The sequence below is a fragment of the Anolis sagrei genome, chromosome 1 (assembly GCF_037176765.1).
Source record: "Anolis sagrei isolate rAnoSag1 chromosome 1, rAnoSag1.mat, whole genome shotgun sequence".
Taxonomy (NCBI): domain Eukaryota; kingdom Metazoa; phylum Chordata; class Lepidosauria; order Squamata; family Dactyloidae; genus Anolis; species Anolis sagrei.
Window position 1 is genome coordinate 247,288,864 of NC_090021.1, and position 16,491 is coordinate 247,305,354.

The 16,491-nt window shown below is 40.6% G+C and overlaps 1 protein-coding gene across 4 annotated transcripts in view; it reads left to right on the plus strand.

Moving 5' to 3' along the window:
• The window catches only part of SERGEF (secretion regulating guanine nucleotide exchange factor), a 115,763-nt gene that overhangs the window by 14,554 nt on the left and 84,718 nt on the right, over nt 1-16,491 (plus strand). For all 4 annotated transcript variants that reach the window (XM_060767983.2, XM_067462627.1, XM_060767992.2 and 1 more), the window contains exon 9: nt 13,292-13,458. In XM_060767983.2, coding sequence (XP_060623966.2) covers nt 13,292-13,458 — 167 coding nt within the window. The remainder of the gene's footprint in view (nt 1-13,291; nt 13,459-16,491) is intronic.

The following is a 16,491-nucleotide window of genomic DNA, read 5'->3' on the forward strand; positions in this document are numbered from 1 at the left end:
TCTGTAATGTTCCAGATGTAAATTAGGTTATGTAAGGAGAGCATGGCAGTTGTTTGACTGAAGGCAGTCCTAAATATAGCAGAAGGGTGGCAAAGAAAAAGAGAGAGAAGGAGAGACTTAAGCCTTGCAAAAGGTGAGTCATCCTCCCTTCTGCTTTAAACTGATATGGCCGATAACAAAGGCACTCTGAAGTAAAGAAGTTTATTTATCACAGTGTTCTTTTGGTATAAATCCACTAATTTTGTTCCTCATGTACCATCAAATCAAAATAGCATTAAGATAGACAAATGAATTGTTGACATAGCCAAAGGTTTATAAGCTCCTTGTCCTAAAGATTGATAATTTTAAAGATGCTGGTGATGATGATGGGGAGAAACATACAGGCAGTCCCCAAATTACGAACACGTTCTGTAAGTTTGTTCTTAAGTTAAATTTGTTTGTAAGTGGGAACAGGTACATTGAACTTGCTGATATGTTCCTTAGCTGCATTTTAGTGGCCTTTAAAGTTCATATCATTTGAAGTTCTTAACTGTTGTCAAGTTTACTTTGACTAATGGCAATCCTATGAATGAGAGATCTCCAAGTCATCCTACCCTCAAAAGCCTTGCTCAGATCTTGCAGACCCAGGAATCTGTCCATTTGGAATGTGGGCATTTCCTACAGCCTTCCACTTTACTAAACGTTATTGTCTTTTCTACTGAGTCATTTCTAGTGAGCGTTGAACTATGACTCTTGAGGTCAGGATTCGATTCCCAAACCCACTGGGTGTCCTTTGGCAAGTCACACAATCTCAGCCACAGAAAACCCTGTGATAAGTTTTCCGTTATGGTTGCCATAAATCATAAATTACACAAGAACAACATATACGTTATTTAGATCAGGTAAATAATGTTGGGGTCATGAAAAAATTGGCCATAGTAAAAGGTTTATACATGGAATACATTTACATAATGTAACGATGCTCCATGCAGTCATGCTGGCAACATGACCTTGGAGGTGTCTACGGACAACGCCGGCTCTTCGACTTAGAAATGGAGATGAGCACCACACCCCAGAGTCAGACATGACTGGACTTAATGTCAGGGGACAACCTTTACCTTTTTACATTTACACAAATCTGTTAACAACAATGTGCAATGTTTACAGTGGACTCTGCAAAAACGGTTTAAGTTGTACTCCACAAAAGGGAAAAACAGCCTGTTTACAAGCCTTGCACATACTGATTTGTTTTTAGTAAATGTTTGATTTTTTATACCTGATTTATATACCTTGGGTCACATAAACATTTCTCAACTGGAAAGTGGGAAAAGTTTAAGAAGATCTGATTTAGACTTGGATAATAAACAAACACTTCCATTGCAAATAGATCTTTGTCTATAATTGCAATATGTTTGAAATCTTTTGTCATTTTTCTCAGTGTGAGTAGATAATGTAAAATATTAGTCTATTTACAATTTGAGTCCAGCTCCTACTATATAGTCCTGAAAATATATTAATCTCTTTAGAAGGTGTGCATATATTAACTTACCTCTCTCTCTCTCCTTGTTTTTGAAATATAAATCACATTTTCCTTTTTTTACAGTCTGTGCCAGCATTTGGGAACTCTTCTTGCTGAATTCACAATAATGTCTCCGCCCAAAGGAAAGGAGTTTTAATTTTTTGTCATCCAAATACATCTAGTTCAACTCCAGCCTTACCTAACATTTCTGATACCTTTGTTCTGTTGAAACATCTCTAATCCTTTCATGTGCAGTTCATCCCCAATTGCTTCTTTTTCTCCTCCACCTCCCCATTGAGTCTTTCTATATAGTCTCCTATATACCATCCCAAAACAGAGCTGCTGATATTTCAAGTTTTGCATTTTCCTTGCATTTTATCTCCATAGATTGTATCTCCACAGAGTTCATGTTCTAGTATTTGAACGTGTGTATAAATCGCTCAATCTGTGTCCATTCAACAGCCAAACCTAGATTTTAAGATTAGATTGGATCGTGATTCAAAAGTTAAATTGGGGCTATAATTATCTTTTCTACACAAAGAATTTCAAAGTGGTCTGACTGAGAATATCAGTTGCCGTGAGCCAAATTAAAAATAAATTTAAAAGAAAGCCAGTCTGCGTTTTATAGCTTTAGAAAGATAGATAATGAATGACTGGATTGGATTGCTGCGCAAAATGAAGGGGGGTGCTGATGCATAACCTTAACTCAGAAATGTTGTACTTCAGATAAATATATCTTTATTTTTCTTCTAGTTGTTTAAAATTTTAGATACATAGTTTGAATATACTTTTGGTATCAACAATGATTTTCTGTTTAAAGTGGGGGGGGGGGATATAATCATGTTTGAAGCAGTACATCTTGAGCTAATGAATTCTGGCTCAATCCTCATGGCTCTAAAAATTATCTGGCTTGCCAACTCTTTATTTTGTAGATGCTTGGAGAAGCTAGGCAATTAATAACTGAAGCAGTGGGGTATTGTTATCTATAATACCATTGCCAATGGCTGATCCACCTGATTCTTAATAGAATTATATATTCGAATGTTTATTTTCAGAGACACTGGGTAATTCTGTATCTCTCAATACTTTTAGCCTTTCGCAGATTTCTTCTTACCCCTTTTTTGCTTTGAGGGTTTTAATTCCTCTTAAGTGGATCCAATCTTCCTTTTAATTAATAATGATTGAGTCTTGCTACCTTAAAAATCCTATGTAAAATTACTTCCATTGAAGATAATAATTGACTTACTTTAGAAATAAGATTGGGTACTTTAGGCTGGCTGACGGTTAGCAGGAATTCTCATCATGTCTTTCAAGGGAGACTAGATAGGAATGATCTAGACTGGAATACAGAAAGGCACATGACTTAAGTGATGTCAGGCATCTGCAATGGAAAAGTTCATCTCACAAAAGGGGAAAAATAGAACAACTTGCTTGCTTTCCAATTCCAGATTTCTTTTATTTGAAGAATCAACCACCAAGACTCTCGAGTAATCATACTCGGCCACAAGTGATAGCCTATACTGATGACTTCACATGTATGCACTCAACCACTTCTTTATGTCTGTCCTTGTGGCCTCTTCCTATAGATCTCCTACATAGTACTTTTTTAGTCTCAGAAAGAACGTTGGTTCTCCTTGTGGCTTTGTTGATGTATTGATGCTGTCAGTATGACTTCCTTCTTTTTAGGTAATCATCATCATCATCATTACTTCTGTTCTGCCTTTCTTCCCATAGGGACTCAAGATGGCTACCAATAACATGATACAACCCAATGAAATGTAAAAGCAAGGCAAATATAAAAATTAAAACCACAATTAAATATTTATTTCATGGACACAAAGTTAAAATACTATCAAGTACAATTACAGTTATGTTATGATGTTCAATGTATTGTCGAAGGCTTTCATGGCCGGAATCACTCAGTTCTTGTGGGTTTTTTCGGGCTATATGGCCATGTTCTAGAGGCATTTCTCCTGACGTTTCGCCTGCATCTATGGCAAGCATCTTCAGACCTCTGAAGATGCTTGCCATAGATGCAGGCGAAACGTCAGGAGAAATGCCTCTAGAACATGGCCATATAGCCCGAAAAAACCCACAAGAACTGTATGTTATGATGGATAGAACAATGATATTTGGCTTGATAGTTTCTGATTCTAACTAACTATACATCCCATGTGCTGCATTTACCATAAGGAGACACAGGAATCTAAGTGATAGTGAGTTGATTGTGATAGAAAATATCTTTTTCAATCTTTTTGTTAAATTCATGTCCCTCCTGAGTGCAAAGTGCCACACATTGTTCTTTCCTCCATTTTTAACCTCACAATAATCTTGTGTGGTGGGTTACGTTGAGAGATAGAGATTGGCTCAAAGGCATCCTGTAAACTTCATTACCGACTGGGGATTTGAATCCAGGTCTGTATATTCCTAGCCCAACACTGAAACTATTAGGGTGGGCCAGGGCCTACTTGGAGGTCTGCCTTTGACAGTTGACAAGATAGGAGCTCCCAGTGGCACAATGGGTTAAACTCTTGTGCTGGCAGGACTGAAGACCGACAGGTTGGAGGTTTGAATCTGGGGAGAGTGTGAATGAGCTCCCTCTGTGAGTTCCAGCTCCTCATGTGGGGACATGAGAGAAGCCTCCCACAAGGATGGTAAAACATCAAAAACATCCGGGCATCCCCTTTGCAACGTCCTTGCAGACGGCCAATTCTCTCACACCAGAAGCGACTTGCAGTTTCTCAAATAGCTCCTGATACGAAAGAAAATTTGACAAGATTTAGAACGTGATTCTTTTCTGGCTATCTGCTTGCTGCAAAGTATCTATACATTTAATTTTATGATCTTATTTGTATTTTTAAGACCTTTTTAGTAATTTCTAACAGAATAATGGAATAGAAATTGGATCAATGTACCCCACAAAGAACCACGGAAACCTGTAGAGAAATTTTGTCAACTGTGGGAAAAGTTGCAATGATATTATGTTAGGTGCTGCTGATTTTGCTTAGAAATGAATAGATGGCACGTAAGAGAAAGGAGTGGATATTAATAATTGAGATAGAAGAAAGCCAAGTTGTCATGCTCTTTTTTCCCTTGGAGATGCTACCACAATAGCTAGCAAGCCAGATGTTTCTGGAAATGAACTGAAATAGAAGTGATCACTTCCTATTGTATTAGAGAGCGAATTGCAGAAACCTTTTATAAAAATCTCACTGGAACTGCTAAGCATCATGTATAAAAGCTCCACTCTCAGCTTCTGAGCATCCATTAAATATGATTCATCCAAAGTGCAGTAGAGAATGGCATGATTTTAGTGCTGTGGTATTAACAAGCTCTTCTTTGGTTAGTTGGAGAAGACTTCTTAATACTTTACCTTTTATAAAAATATGTCCATTGTGTAATATTGGAATTCCCTATGTCTTTTTTTTTTTTTTGCTATCAATGGAGATTGCTGAATTAGAGTTTAGTTGGAGCTATATGAGTTGTGGATAATAGACAGAGGGTTTCTTCAGAGAAGAGGGATTATATTAGCATGTTCACAGAAGGAAAGAGAAATTGGAATGTTTTAAAAGCAACTAAAAAGTGGGTCGATAGAGGATTAATCTGAACTGTCACCTCCAGATCAGGACACTTAGATGGAATGTATTAGAGTGTTCTTATTGGACTTTATCAGATGCATACTTGTTTTGTTGTTTGTCTTGTTACTTAAATATGTGTCTAATCATTTCACAGCTGGATTTGAAGTATACAGGTTCCTAGTCCTCTCTATGACCCGCTGTTTCACTCATTAGTCCCAGTGTTCACCTTCTTCCTTACTGCAGCCAGCAGTTTGGTTTCATTAGGCAGACTGAGCCAACCACTAGATCTGAGGCAGCAAATGATTAATGAAATTGATGTTATTGTAGTTTATCACCTGGAATTAGGAGAGCGGCTCATGGGAATTTCCACCTTATAGGCCATAATAACATCGCTGACTTTGGCTAAGGTTCTTCACTTAGGCAGGTGGGTATGTGGGGCCTCATTTGCTGCTTTGCCTCAGGCAGCAAAATGTCCCATGTATGCGAGAGAAAAAACAGATGAACAGAGGTGGGGGATTACATCAAAGATTTTGAGCTCCACATAGACTGTAAACTAATAGCCTATCTGTTTAATTATATATAGAAACTGTAGTGTGTTGCAGAAATCACCCACGTTTGAGATTCCCCTTAGTCTTCCATGTTGATTCTGCTTCTACGTGACTTTGGTCACAGGGCGTCCTGGAACGGCTCTTCCAGCTTTGGCCATGATGCATAGATGGAGTCTGAATTGAGCAGGTATCCTCGGTTTACATCCATTAAGCATGTTGGGGCAGCCTGGGAGTGCAGCTTTCAGCCGTTGTGTGCTAACAATAGATGCAATGTAATTCAGGTCACTTTTACAGAACAGCTATTAGCTGATTTATTTATTTTTCTCCTGCCTGAAAAACAGCATGATGCTTCTATTTTAAATGTAGGGCACAAAAGTTTCATCTACATTGTCCCTTTTTTGCAGCTTTTGCCAAATTCGTGTAAAATTCACAGTGTTTACATTGTAAACAGTGGTGATAAAATACATGGTTTATGGTTGATGGCAATGGGAGCTTACTATTACTTTTCATCTGAAGTGAAGAGGGAATTAGAATATGTGATATAACTGCCAGACAAAATTATGATGAGTACATATATTTTTGAGCAATATGTGCATAAGAAGATGTTTTGCTGTATATGCTTTCTTTTATCAAGCATTTAAATGTAGAGGTTCTCAGTCATTTCCAGTTGAAAATTTAGTTGCCAGTTAGGTATTTCCATGCCTCTAGAGAAGTATTTGCCTCAATTAATGTGTAATAGCACTGAATAAATAATAATAAACAATTAGGTGCTTTATTTTTTATTATGGAATTGGACTGCCATTGAAAAATAGACATCCGTTGACTCAATGTGCAATTTTGCCTGGTTTAGTGTACAACAAAATACTTGGATTCCATAAAATATGGCAGATGCAAAACAACACACCCAAAAACATTGTGGTGAATCTGGTGTGAATTCAAGCTTTACAGGTTTTAGTGAGCTTGCAATAGAGAACTATATCAGGGTGTAGAAAGACAGCAAGAGGACAAAATTAGTGAGGAAGAAAATGCAAAGCTGCTGTTTTAAAGCAGAGACACCTGACCTGCAATGTATGTACTTATCGTCTTGGGGGATTTCAATATCCACGCTGATGCTGATTCTTGTTCATTAGCGGCTGTGGACCTAGTGTCTACCATGGAGACACTAGGACTCTCCCTCTGTACTACTGGGCCCACGCATCGGGCGGGGCACACGTTAGATTTGGTTTTCAGCGCAGGAATTCAAGTGACCCAAGCCTCCACAATAGAGGTTCCATGGTCGGATCACTGCGCCCTGAGAGTCCGGTTGGAGCATGCCTACCCACGCTGCCAGGGCGCCGAGCCAATTTGGGCTCGCCCAAGGAGACTTATGGAACCCAGTAGGTTCCAGAATGCTCTGAGGGATCTGGAGCCTGCCAGCGACTCGATCGATGTGCAGGTGGACACATGGAACATCAGGCTATCCAATGCACTCGACGAGATCGCCCCTAGACGCCCTCTCAGACCCCGCCGAAATCGGTCTCCTTGGTTCACCGAGGAACTTCGACTGATGAAGCGGGAAAAGAGACAGCTGGAGGGCGTGTGGCGACAACTCCGTGACAGAGCATCGAGATCAGCTTATGAGGCATTCAGGGAATCCTATGAGCATGCTATCACTGAGGCAAAGCGAGTATATTATGCTTCTTTGATAACGTCTGCTAGCTCACGCCTGGCAAAATTGTTCAAAATAATTCGATCTCTAACGACGGTTCCTTGTTGTTCATTCGTTCAGTCGTCTCCGACTCTTCGTGACCTCATGGACCAGCCTACGCCAGAGCTCCCTGTCGGCCGTTACCACCCCCAGCTCCCTCAAGGTCAGTCCAGTCACTTCAAGGATGCCATCCATCCATCTTGCCCTTGGTCGGCCCCTCTTCCTTTTGCCTTCCACTTTCCCCAGCATAATTGTCTTCTCTAGGCTTTCCTGTCTCCTCATGATGTGGCCAAAGTACTTCAACTTTGTCTCTAGTATCTTTCCCTCCAGTGAGCAGTTGGGCTTTATTTCCTGGAGGATGGACTGGTTGGATCTTCTCGCAGTCCAAGGCACTCTCAGCACTTTCCTCCAACACCACAGCTCAAAAGCATCGATCTTCCTTCGCTCAGCCTTCCCTAAGGTCCAGCTCTCACATCCGTAGGTTACTACAGGGAATACCATGGCTTTGACTAGGCGGATCTTTGTTGCCAGTCTGATGTCTCTACTCTTCACTATTTTATCGAGACTGGACATTGCTCTCCTCCCAAGAAGTAAGCGTCTTCTGATTTCCTGGCTACAGTCTGCATCTGCAGTAATCTTTGCACCTAGAAATACAAAGTCTGTCACGGCCTCCACGGTTTCTCCCTCTATTTTCCAGTTGTCAATCATTCTTGTTGCCATAATCTTGGTTTTTTTGACGTTTAGCTGCAACCCGGCTTTTGCGCTTTCTTCTTTCACCTTGATTAGAAGGCTTCTCAGCTCCTCCACGCTTTCGGCCATCAGAGTGGTGTCATCTGCATATCTGAGGTTGTTAATGTTTCTTCCAGCAATTTTCACCCCAGCTTTGCATTCATCCAGCCCCGCACATCGCACGACGGTTCCTACCGTCCCAAAAAGTGGTAATCAGGCCCCTCCAGCCGAGGTTTTTCAGAGCTATTTTGCAGACAAGATCTCGCTACTTCGCCGGGACCTCCCTGCCACAATTGATACAGTGAGAGAACTTGAGACCCCATGGCCACTTGCTGGGCCCATCCTCGACCGGTTCATCCTGCTGGATGCAGGGGCTGTCAATAGGCTCATAGCTGCAGCTAGACCGACCACTTGCTCCCTCGATCCGTGTCCCTCTTGGTTGGTGAAATCCTGCTTGGAGGGATTACGTGACCCTCTGTTGAAGATCATAAACAGCTCCCTTGAGCAAGGAGTCTTTCCAGAGGGTTTAAAAGAGGTGGTGGTCTCTCCTTTGCTGAAGAAACCAGATTTAGATCCCTCGGTTCCCTCCAGTTACCGCCCAGTTTCAAATCTCTCATTCCTGGGCAAGGTGATTGAGAGGGCAGCAGCGGAGCAGTTGCAGCAATTCCTAGACAACACAGCCAGACTAGATCCCTTCCAATCTGGCTTCCGTGCAGGGCACGGGACAGAGACTGTGCTGGTCTCCATCACGGATCACCTTCGATGCCAGCTTGACCAGGGCGGGTCAGCGCTGCTTGTGCTATTGGATCTCACAGCAGCATTTGGCACAGTCGACCACAATCTCTTGACCCACCGCCTTGCTGTTGCTGGAATCAGGGGGAGAGCTTTAAACTGGCTGTCCTCCTTTCTTCACAACCGTGGACAGCGAGTGGAGAGGGGAGGCCTGGTCTCTGAGAGGTACCCTCTATCTTGTGGGGTTCCTCAGGGGGCCATTCTCTCCCCTCTGTTGTTTAACATCTATATGCAACCACTTGCTCAGCTGGTTCGAGGTTTTGGGCTTGAGTGTTATCAGTATGCCGATGACACTCAGCTGGTGCTGAAGATGGAAGGCCGACCGGACTCTGTACCCAATTGTTTCCATCAGTGCCTCGAGGCCGTCACTGGATGGCTGCGTGCCAGAAGGTTGAGGGTGAATCCAGCAAAGACGGAGATCCTATGGCTGGGTGGACCGGGCAGTGGGGACATCCATCTGCCCACCCTAGATGGCGAGGCGTTACGCCCGTCATCATTGGTAAAGAGTCTGGGAGTCCTTTTGGACCCTCTGCTGACAATGGAGGCCCAGGTCTCCGCCGTGAGCAAAACCGCCTTCTTTCACCTGCGGCAGGCTAGACGGCTGGCCCCCTACCTGTCCAGGGACGACCTAGCTACGGTGATCCAGGCCACGGTCATCTCAAGGCTGGACTATTGTAACGCCCTCTACATTGGCCTCCCTCTGTCGGTGATTCGGAAGCTCAAGTTGGTACAAAACGCAGCTGCTCGGCTTCTTGCGGGAATTCCGATGAGATGCGACATAACACCAATCTTACTACAGCTGCATTGGTTACCAATTGAGCACCGGATCACTTTCAAAGTGATGGTACTCACCTTTAAGGCCTTGCATGGTCTGGGGCCAATGTATCTAAGGGATCGTCTCACCCCCTACCAACCCCAGAGATCCCTCCGCTCTGAGGACCAAGATCTATTAGAAGTCCCCAGTGTCAACACCTTGCGTCTAACGGCAACCAGATGCAGAGCCTTCACAGTAGTGGCGCCATCAGTCTGGAATGCTCTGCCACCTGAAGTTCGTGCCCTGCGGGACTTACCAGCTTTCCGCAGGGCATGTAAGACATACCTGTTCCGACAGGCTTTTAATGTTTGATACTGTTGTTTTTAAATTGTTTTAAATTGCTTTTAAACTTTGTTAGATTTTAGCTATTCTTGTAAGCCGCTCCGAGCCCCAGGGGAGTGGCGGCATATAAGTTTAAATAATAAATATTTAAATAAATAAAATAAAGTTTAAGAAGGGCAAGACCTCCCTTTTCCATCTCTTTTCCTACTGTTGCATGCATACTGCTTTTTGATTTGTATTGTGTTAGCAGTAACCAAGATAAGTCAAAGACAAAGAGTAATGTGGGAAGACAGAGAATCTGGGCATTAGAGACGACTGATGAAGTGGGATGACAGAGGATTAACTGGGGCTGTCCTCACCAAAATGGAACTGTTGGCAAGTGTGCAGTTGAGCCAGTAGCTGAGCCAAACAAGTTGGCTAAGACTGTAGGATTTGCTCATATTCATCCACCCCAAAGTATATTTAGATAGCTGTGGAAATATGCTGCTTCAGCAAAGTGGAGTCAAAAGAAGCACAAACATCTCTGTGGAAGTATCAGTTGGTTTTAGCAGGTCTTCAAAACAGCTTAGTTTTGTATGGGTGCAGTAAATGTATTTTTTTACCAAAATTCACTAAATATATTCAAGCTTTGTGTTGGTGACAGTCACTGTAGACCCAATGGGCTTTGTTAAACTGAATATGGCATTTGCAGTCTATTATTCTTCTTGATTGACATTTCACTCCCTCAAGGTAAAGCCCACAAATTAAATAGTTCATGTTCAATTTGATTACATCATATTAAACATTTGTGCATACTTGAGGTGCCATGAGACAGTTGAAGTGGGAATGCTTCCAAAATAGGAAAGGACTGACTTTAAAAGGACTGACTGCAAAGCTTATTTTGAAAATGTACAATATTTATAATAGGCAGCCTTTCTATCAAATGAAAAAGATGGAAACCTTTGGGGTGCTGAGATGATGTTGACTTGTGTATATCATGGATCAGAAACCAAACTTTAACCAGTGCAACATTATTCATGTTGTACTTTTTCTGGTGAAATTTTCAATTTCATTTCTGTTAATTTCTGTTATTCTTTAGTGCTAATTGTTAATACAGCAGCTTTGACTTTTGACAACCTTATGAATACAGGGCATGGGACTCAGTCATTTGCAACCTTTTTTCTTCTTTCTGTCTTACACTTTATTTACCATTATTGTCTTATATCACGGGGCTTGTCAACTCGTGATATAACCAAAGCACAAAGCCTCACATTATGCATCCATTTATTTTATTTGCATATTTTATTTGGTTTCAGGTTTTTGTTTTTTTTTAAAAAGCTATTTATATTTTTGTGTTATTTATTTAAAAGTGTTTGGAAGGTGCAACAAATGCTAAATTGAGAAGCCAGATATGCATGTTCGATAATATATAACACCTGTTCTGTAAAAACTTGGACTCATTTCCAGTTTACTTTCTGGTTCAATTCAATGTGCTGGTGATAATCGGCAAGGCCCTAAAAGACTTGGGACAGAGGTATCTGAAGGACTGTTAGATATTTCAGATCTTCAGAGGAGGCCCTGTTGTATGTCCAAACACCCTGTGAAGCTAAGTTGGTGTGTAGAAATAACAGGGCTTTCTATTTACCAGCGAAAGTTAAACTCCCTGTTTTGCCCCCATGTTATCTTAACTACTTGGAAGGTGAACTGGCTGCACAGGGAACAGATTGGAGACTATATAGTTGAATCAAACAAGAATTTATTAACTGACAACAATTTTAGACTTTCTCTCCTGACCCTCACTACAAAGTCTTTATGAGGAGAGGTAAAGTCTTTGAGAGATAGACACAGTTATGGATGAACTGAGCCTCTTGAATCTTTATTTCTTATTTGTCTCTTCTTGTATGGTCTCCAGCTATCTCTAAGATGGTCCCAAATTTAACTTCAACTGGACTTGAATACAGCTCTGACTGGACGTGCTATTTTGTAGACCTTCCAGCCTTCCTTTCTCTTCACCTTGCAGTCACAAAAAGGCTGACTCTTCTAAAAATGAGAAGTACCTTGTCTGAGGCTCTGCCCCTGAGGGACAGGGCAACATAGGCTTCAAATGCAAAGAGGCCATCTAGAGTGACTCCCCAGAAGCCGTACATAACATATTAATCCCTCTAACCAAAAAGGGCTTAATTAGGGGTAAACAGTGGGAGTCTTCATGGGGCATGATAGTCCATAACTCAAGAGTCTGTGCTGGCCTCCTCTGGTTTAAGGTTCTGGGAGGAAGCCAAAGCAGTGCTATTTTGCAATAGTATTCAGTGTTTTGAACTTTTGTTTTGACTGTTTCTAAACTGGATTCTAGTATGGTTTCTAGACTGCTTTTAGGAATTTAAAAAACTCTTAATATTTTAATATTTGTATTATTTTAATTGGTTTTTATTTGTGAATAACTCTGAAAGTGTTTTTAGTCTGGGAGGCAATGCAGAAATACTTTGAACAAACAAGCAAGCAAGCAAACAAACAAACAAACAAACACACAAACAAACAAACCATTTTCCACTTACCTGCTGGAATTTAGCTAAATTTGTAACCTAAAATCTGGTATGTGATATTGGTAATTATCCTCTAGAGGGCAGTGCTGATGTCGAATTTCTGTTTCAATTTGTATATTGTAACTGCTTTAGACTAGAGCTTTTAAAACTTTTCCGTTCATGACCCCTTTTGGCCTGATAAATTTGTATGTGATTCCCAGGTATATAAGTATATAAAATACGTATAAAAATAAAACATTTACTGAAAACAAATCAGCATTTGCAAGGATTGCTAAACAGGGCTAATTTTCCTTTTTATGAAGTACAGATAAAACGTCTTCTGCAGAGTCCACTTTAAACACTATACAACAGATTTATGGAAATATCTGAAACAGCCACTAGGAGATTTTCAGAAAACTTTTACTGTTGCTAATTTTTTCAGGACTCCAACACTGAGCTAAGGGGACCTTGTTTGGGGTCAGGATCCACAGTTTAAGAAGCAGTGGTTTAGACTAGATGGAAGTGTTTTTCGGTGCATGTGTGCATATGTAGGCAAACACACACACACCTTCTGGTCCTGTCAGAAAAAAAATATCTTGTAACACATATAAAGGTGAAATTGAAAGTTGATACAAATAGAGAAATACAGACTCAGATCTGGGAAAGGAAGCTGGGAGCAGTGCTGAGTCAATAACTGGCACTCACTATCCCTTGAAATCAAAAGGTTAAAATGTGCTGTTTTGAAAAGAAAGCTGAGGATCTTGCAATGCTTCCCTTATTGCTCAGATTTTGGCATGAACACAGAAATGTAATGTTTATTTGAAAAAAAAAACTAATGCCGTGTAATTGTGTATTTTGAATTTAGAAATGGGGAAGGTCTTTACATGGGGCAGAGGAGACTATGCTCAGCTTGGACGAAGTGGTCTACCATATGAACAGATGGACCAGGATGTGAAGGGATTCGATGAACACTGTGTGAAAGAGCCTCTCCATTCTCCTGCTATAGTACCTGCCCTCACTGGAGCATCTCAGGTAAGAAAGAGCCATGAATATACTTAACTTCATACCTGTTGCTGTTGCTGCCATCTTGCATTTTTAGTGAGCAAAACTAGAAGTCTGATGTCAAACTTTTGGGCATCTGTGGACCTCAGACCTTTACAAATGTGACATTGACAATCTTGCGATTAGAAAAAGAGTGCCCCAGGCAAGAGATATTGGGACATTTCTGTGGCAGCCTCCACATTCCTTTTCTACTAGTCTTCTTTATTTATTTATTTATTTATTTGGGGTTCTTGTACCCCGCCCTTCTCACCCCGAAGGGGACCCAGGGCGGCTTACAGCTGCAAGGCGCACTTAGACGCCTGCTACACAAACAATCATCACAAAAAAAAAAAATATATAACAGTACAAATTCCCACAATTCAACATTATCCACTAAAATCAGTAAAATGATAAAATCAGTAAAAACAATACAAACCTGGAACTTCCTCCTACCCATCAGTGTACAATTAACTCAAAGATCTGTTTTGGTTCCATTTCGACAATCCTGCCAATCTCACACATCTGATTGTCTTATTTGGTTGTCATTGTCTAATTGCCTGGTTGCCCAGGCATTTAGAATTGTGTGTGCAAGCCTGTTAAAAGGGTTTTCTTCTATATTTGCCACCAATTAGTCCCACCACTGTGGCCAATTACTGTGGGGTGCTTCTCAATATCCTTGTGATTCTTGAGTGCGATATCATTCCTGTGACTGAACTCAAGGTAGTGTTTCCAGAGGCCCAAAAGTAACCAAAACAATTGGATGTTTAGTAATAGAACATCCAGGATATGAGCTTTGGACTATGACTCTGGAGTCAAGGGTTCAAATCTCTGTTCAGCCATAGAAACCACTGGATGACCTTGGGCAAGTCATAGTCTTTCAACCTTGGAGGAAGGGCAAACCCCCCTCTGAAAAAATCCTGCCAAGAAAACCCTGTAGCTTGGAAATTACTTGAAGGCTCACAACAACAATAACAACAACATTTGAGCATACTATAACAAATGAAGTCTGCTTTCCCTTAAATAAGTTATTTCTTTGCCACAAACAGTGAAATGTCTTCAGTGGCCCTGCAAAATGGTGATGGTAGCACTGCCCAATAACCATCTTCTATAGACAGTTGTCTTTCAATGAGAAACTGGATTTTATTTCATTGTTATTCTAACTCTGTAAGCTCCCCAGTATTTCCACTGCTGCAGATATAGAGAGAAATATATATATGGCTACATTTGATAGAGATGCCAGATTTAATCAGATCAGAAAGAACTTGGATGGAGCTGATTCTATAACAAAAAATGACAGCTGTGCAGTAGCTGGCACTGGCTTCATTCCAGGAATGTCACCAAAAGTTGGGCTTTCACTAGTCATGATGTCAGAAAAAGTACTTTAATATTGGATATCCAAGTTAACAGCTCGACACCAGCTTGTATTTTAACTTGGGGCATTTCAAATTACAGAGACAATCACTGGGATCATCTAGCTGCTTCTAGAAGGGCTGTTTTGTTTTGTTTTGTTTTGTCCTCACTTGATGAATAAAATGGCAAAGCTGAAAATATACTTTGTCTCAATCATTAACCAGAATGGAAACTGCAACCAAGAAATCAGAAACTATGGAGATGGAAGACAGCTCTGTTGATAAAGCAAAAACAAAATATTCAGTGGGTAGTATTTACATTAGGTCTGATCAGCCTAGAGGAATCGTTTTATATGAAAATTTTAAGGCTTCATGATGACACATTCTTCTGTTACTTTGGTTTTATTAGAGAACATAACCTTTTAGAGAAGAGCCAAAACCCCTTTTAGAGCAGAATCTCCTCTTGTAGTTTTTTTTTGTTGTTTATTTGTTCAGTTGTGTCTGGCTCTTCATGACTTCATGGACCAGCCCACACCAGAGCTCCCTGTCTTGAGGTATACAATCAAATATAATGATGCTATGCAATGGTTTCAGTTGTTAGACTAAATAACCTGCAATCTCTGATCTGTCAGGAAAACAGAGATTTGCCAGTGAATAAAAACAGCATTTCAGAAGTGTTTTTATCAGTGCCCCAAAAATACTGTCTCATAAAACAACTTGTTTCATATCATACACTCAAGAGACAAAATGAAATAGACTTTGATGAAAATAACACATTTGGCTTACTCACAACTTCCGTGTGGTCAGCATACACAGGTATAAAAAACGTATTAGTCCAGTTTCAAATATCTTTGAGATGGTTCCCTGTGCCAGCCGGCCAGGGCTTCTGTCTTGTAACAAAAGAGCTATCAGTAAGTTACACTGTCAAAAGGAGAGAAAAAAGAGCATGTGGTCTGCAGCTCCTTTTATAAAGTCTCAGAAACCATAGACTAAAGGAAACTGCACACCAGAACTTACACAAAGGAAACAGTAAGCAACAAGATCATAGACAAACAGATTGCTAGAGAAGGCTTGATGAGGGTTGTCATTTCCAGCAGGTTTGTTCTACCATTTCAGTCATAAACACGCACAAACCAAGGGAAGTTGCCAAAGCAGGCTGCTCCAGTCAAACCTATCCTGGACCTTACAATGAAATCTAGGAAAGAAATGTGCTAAAGGAAAAATGGCAGGAGAGGTTTGTTGCCTTCTACTAGTAGTTTCCCCACCTGTACCTGGCGGACTACTGTGACAAACCGGATACTAGAATAGGAAGACCACTGAGCTAATACAAGATGGCTGTACATATGTTGTGTTTTACTCTTGGTGTATTACCTTTATGTGAAAAATATTTCATTATTTAATTGATAACATTTCCATATTTTTGAATTGGCCGAGGGATCATGCTTGCTAAACGTCATCCAGGGCATTCAAACCTTGTTCTACAGAGTCCAATTCTCATTACACATCATTACATTTTATAATGATTTAATAAACTTATTTCTCTTATATGGTTTCATTATTACTAATCATGTTTTGGTAGGGTAAACTATAATTATATTTAAAAACCATTGAAGGCTGAGAAAAATCTCTCTCAGCAGGATTTTTTTTTTAAAAAAAGAAAAATCCTATAATTTTG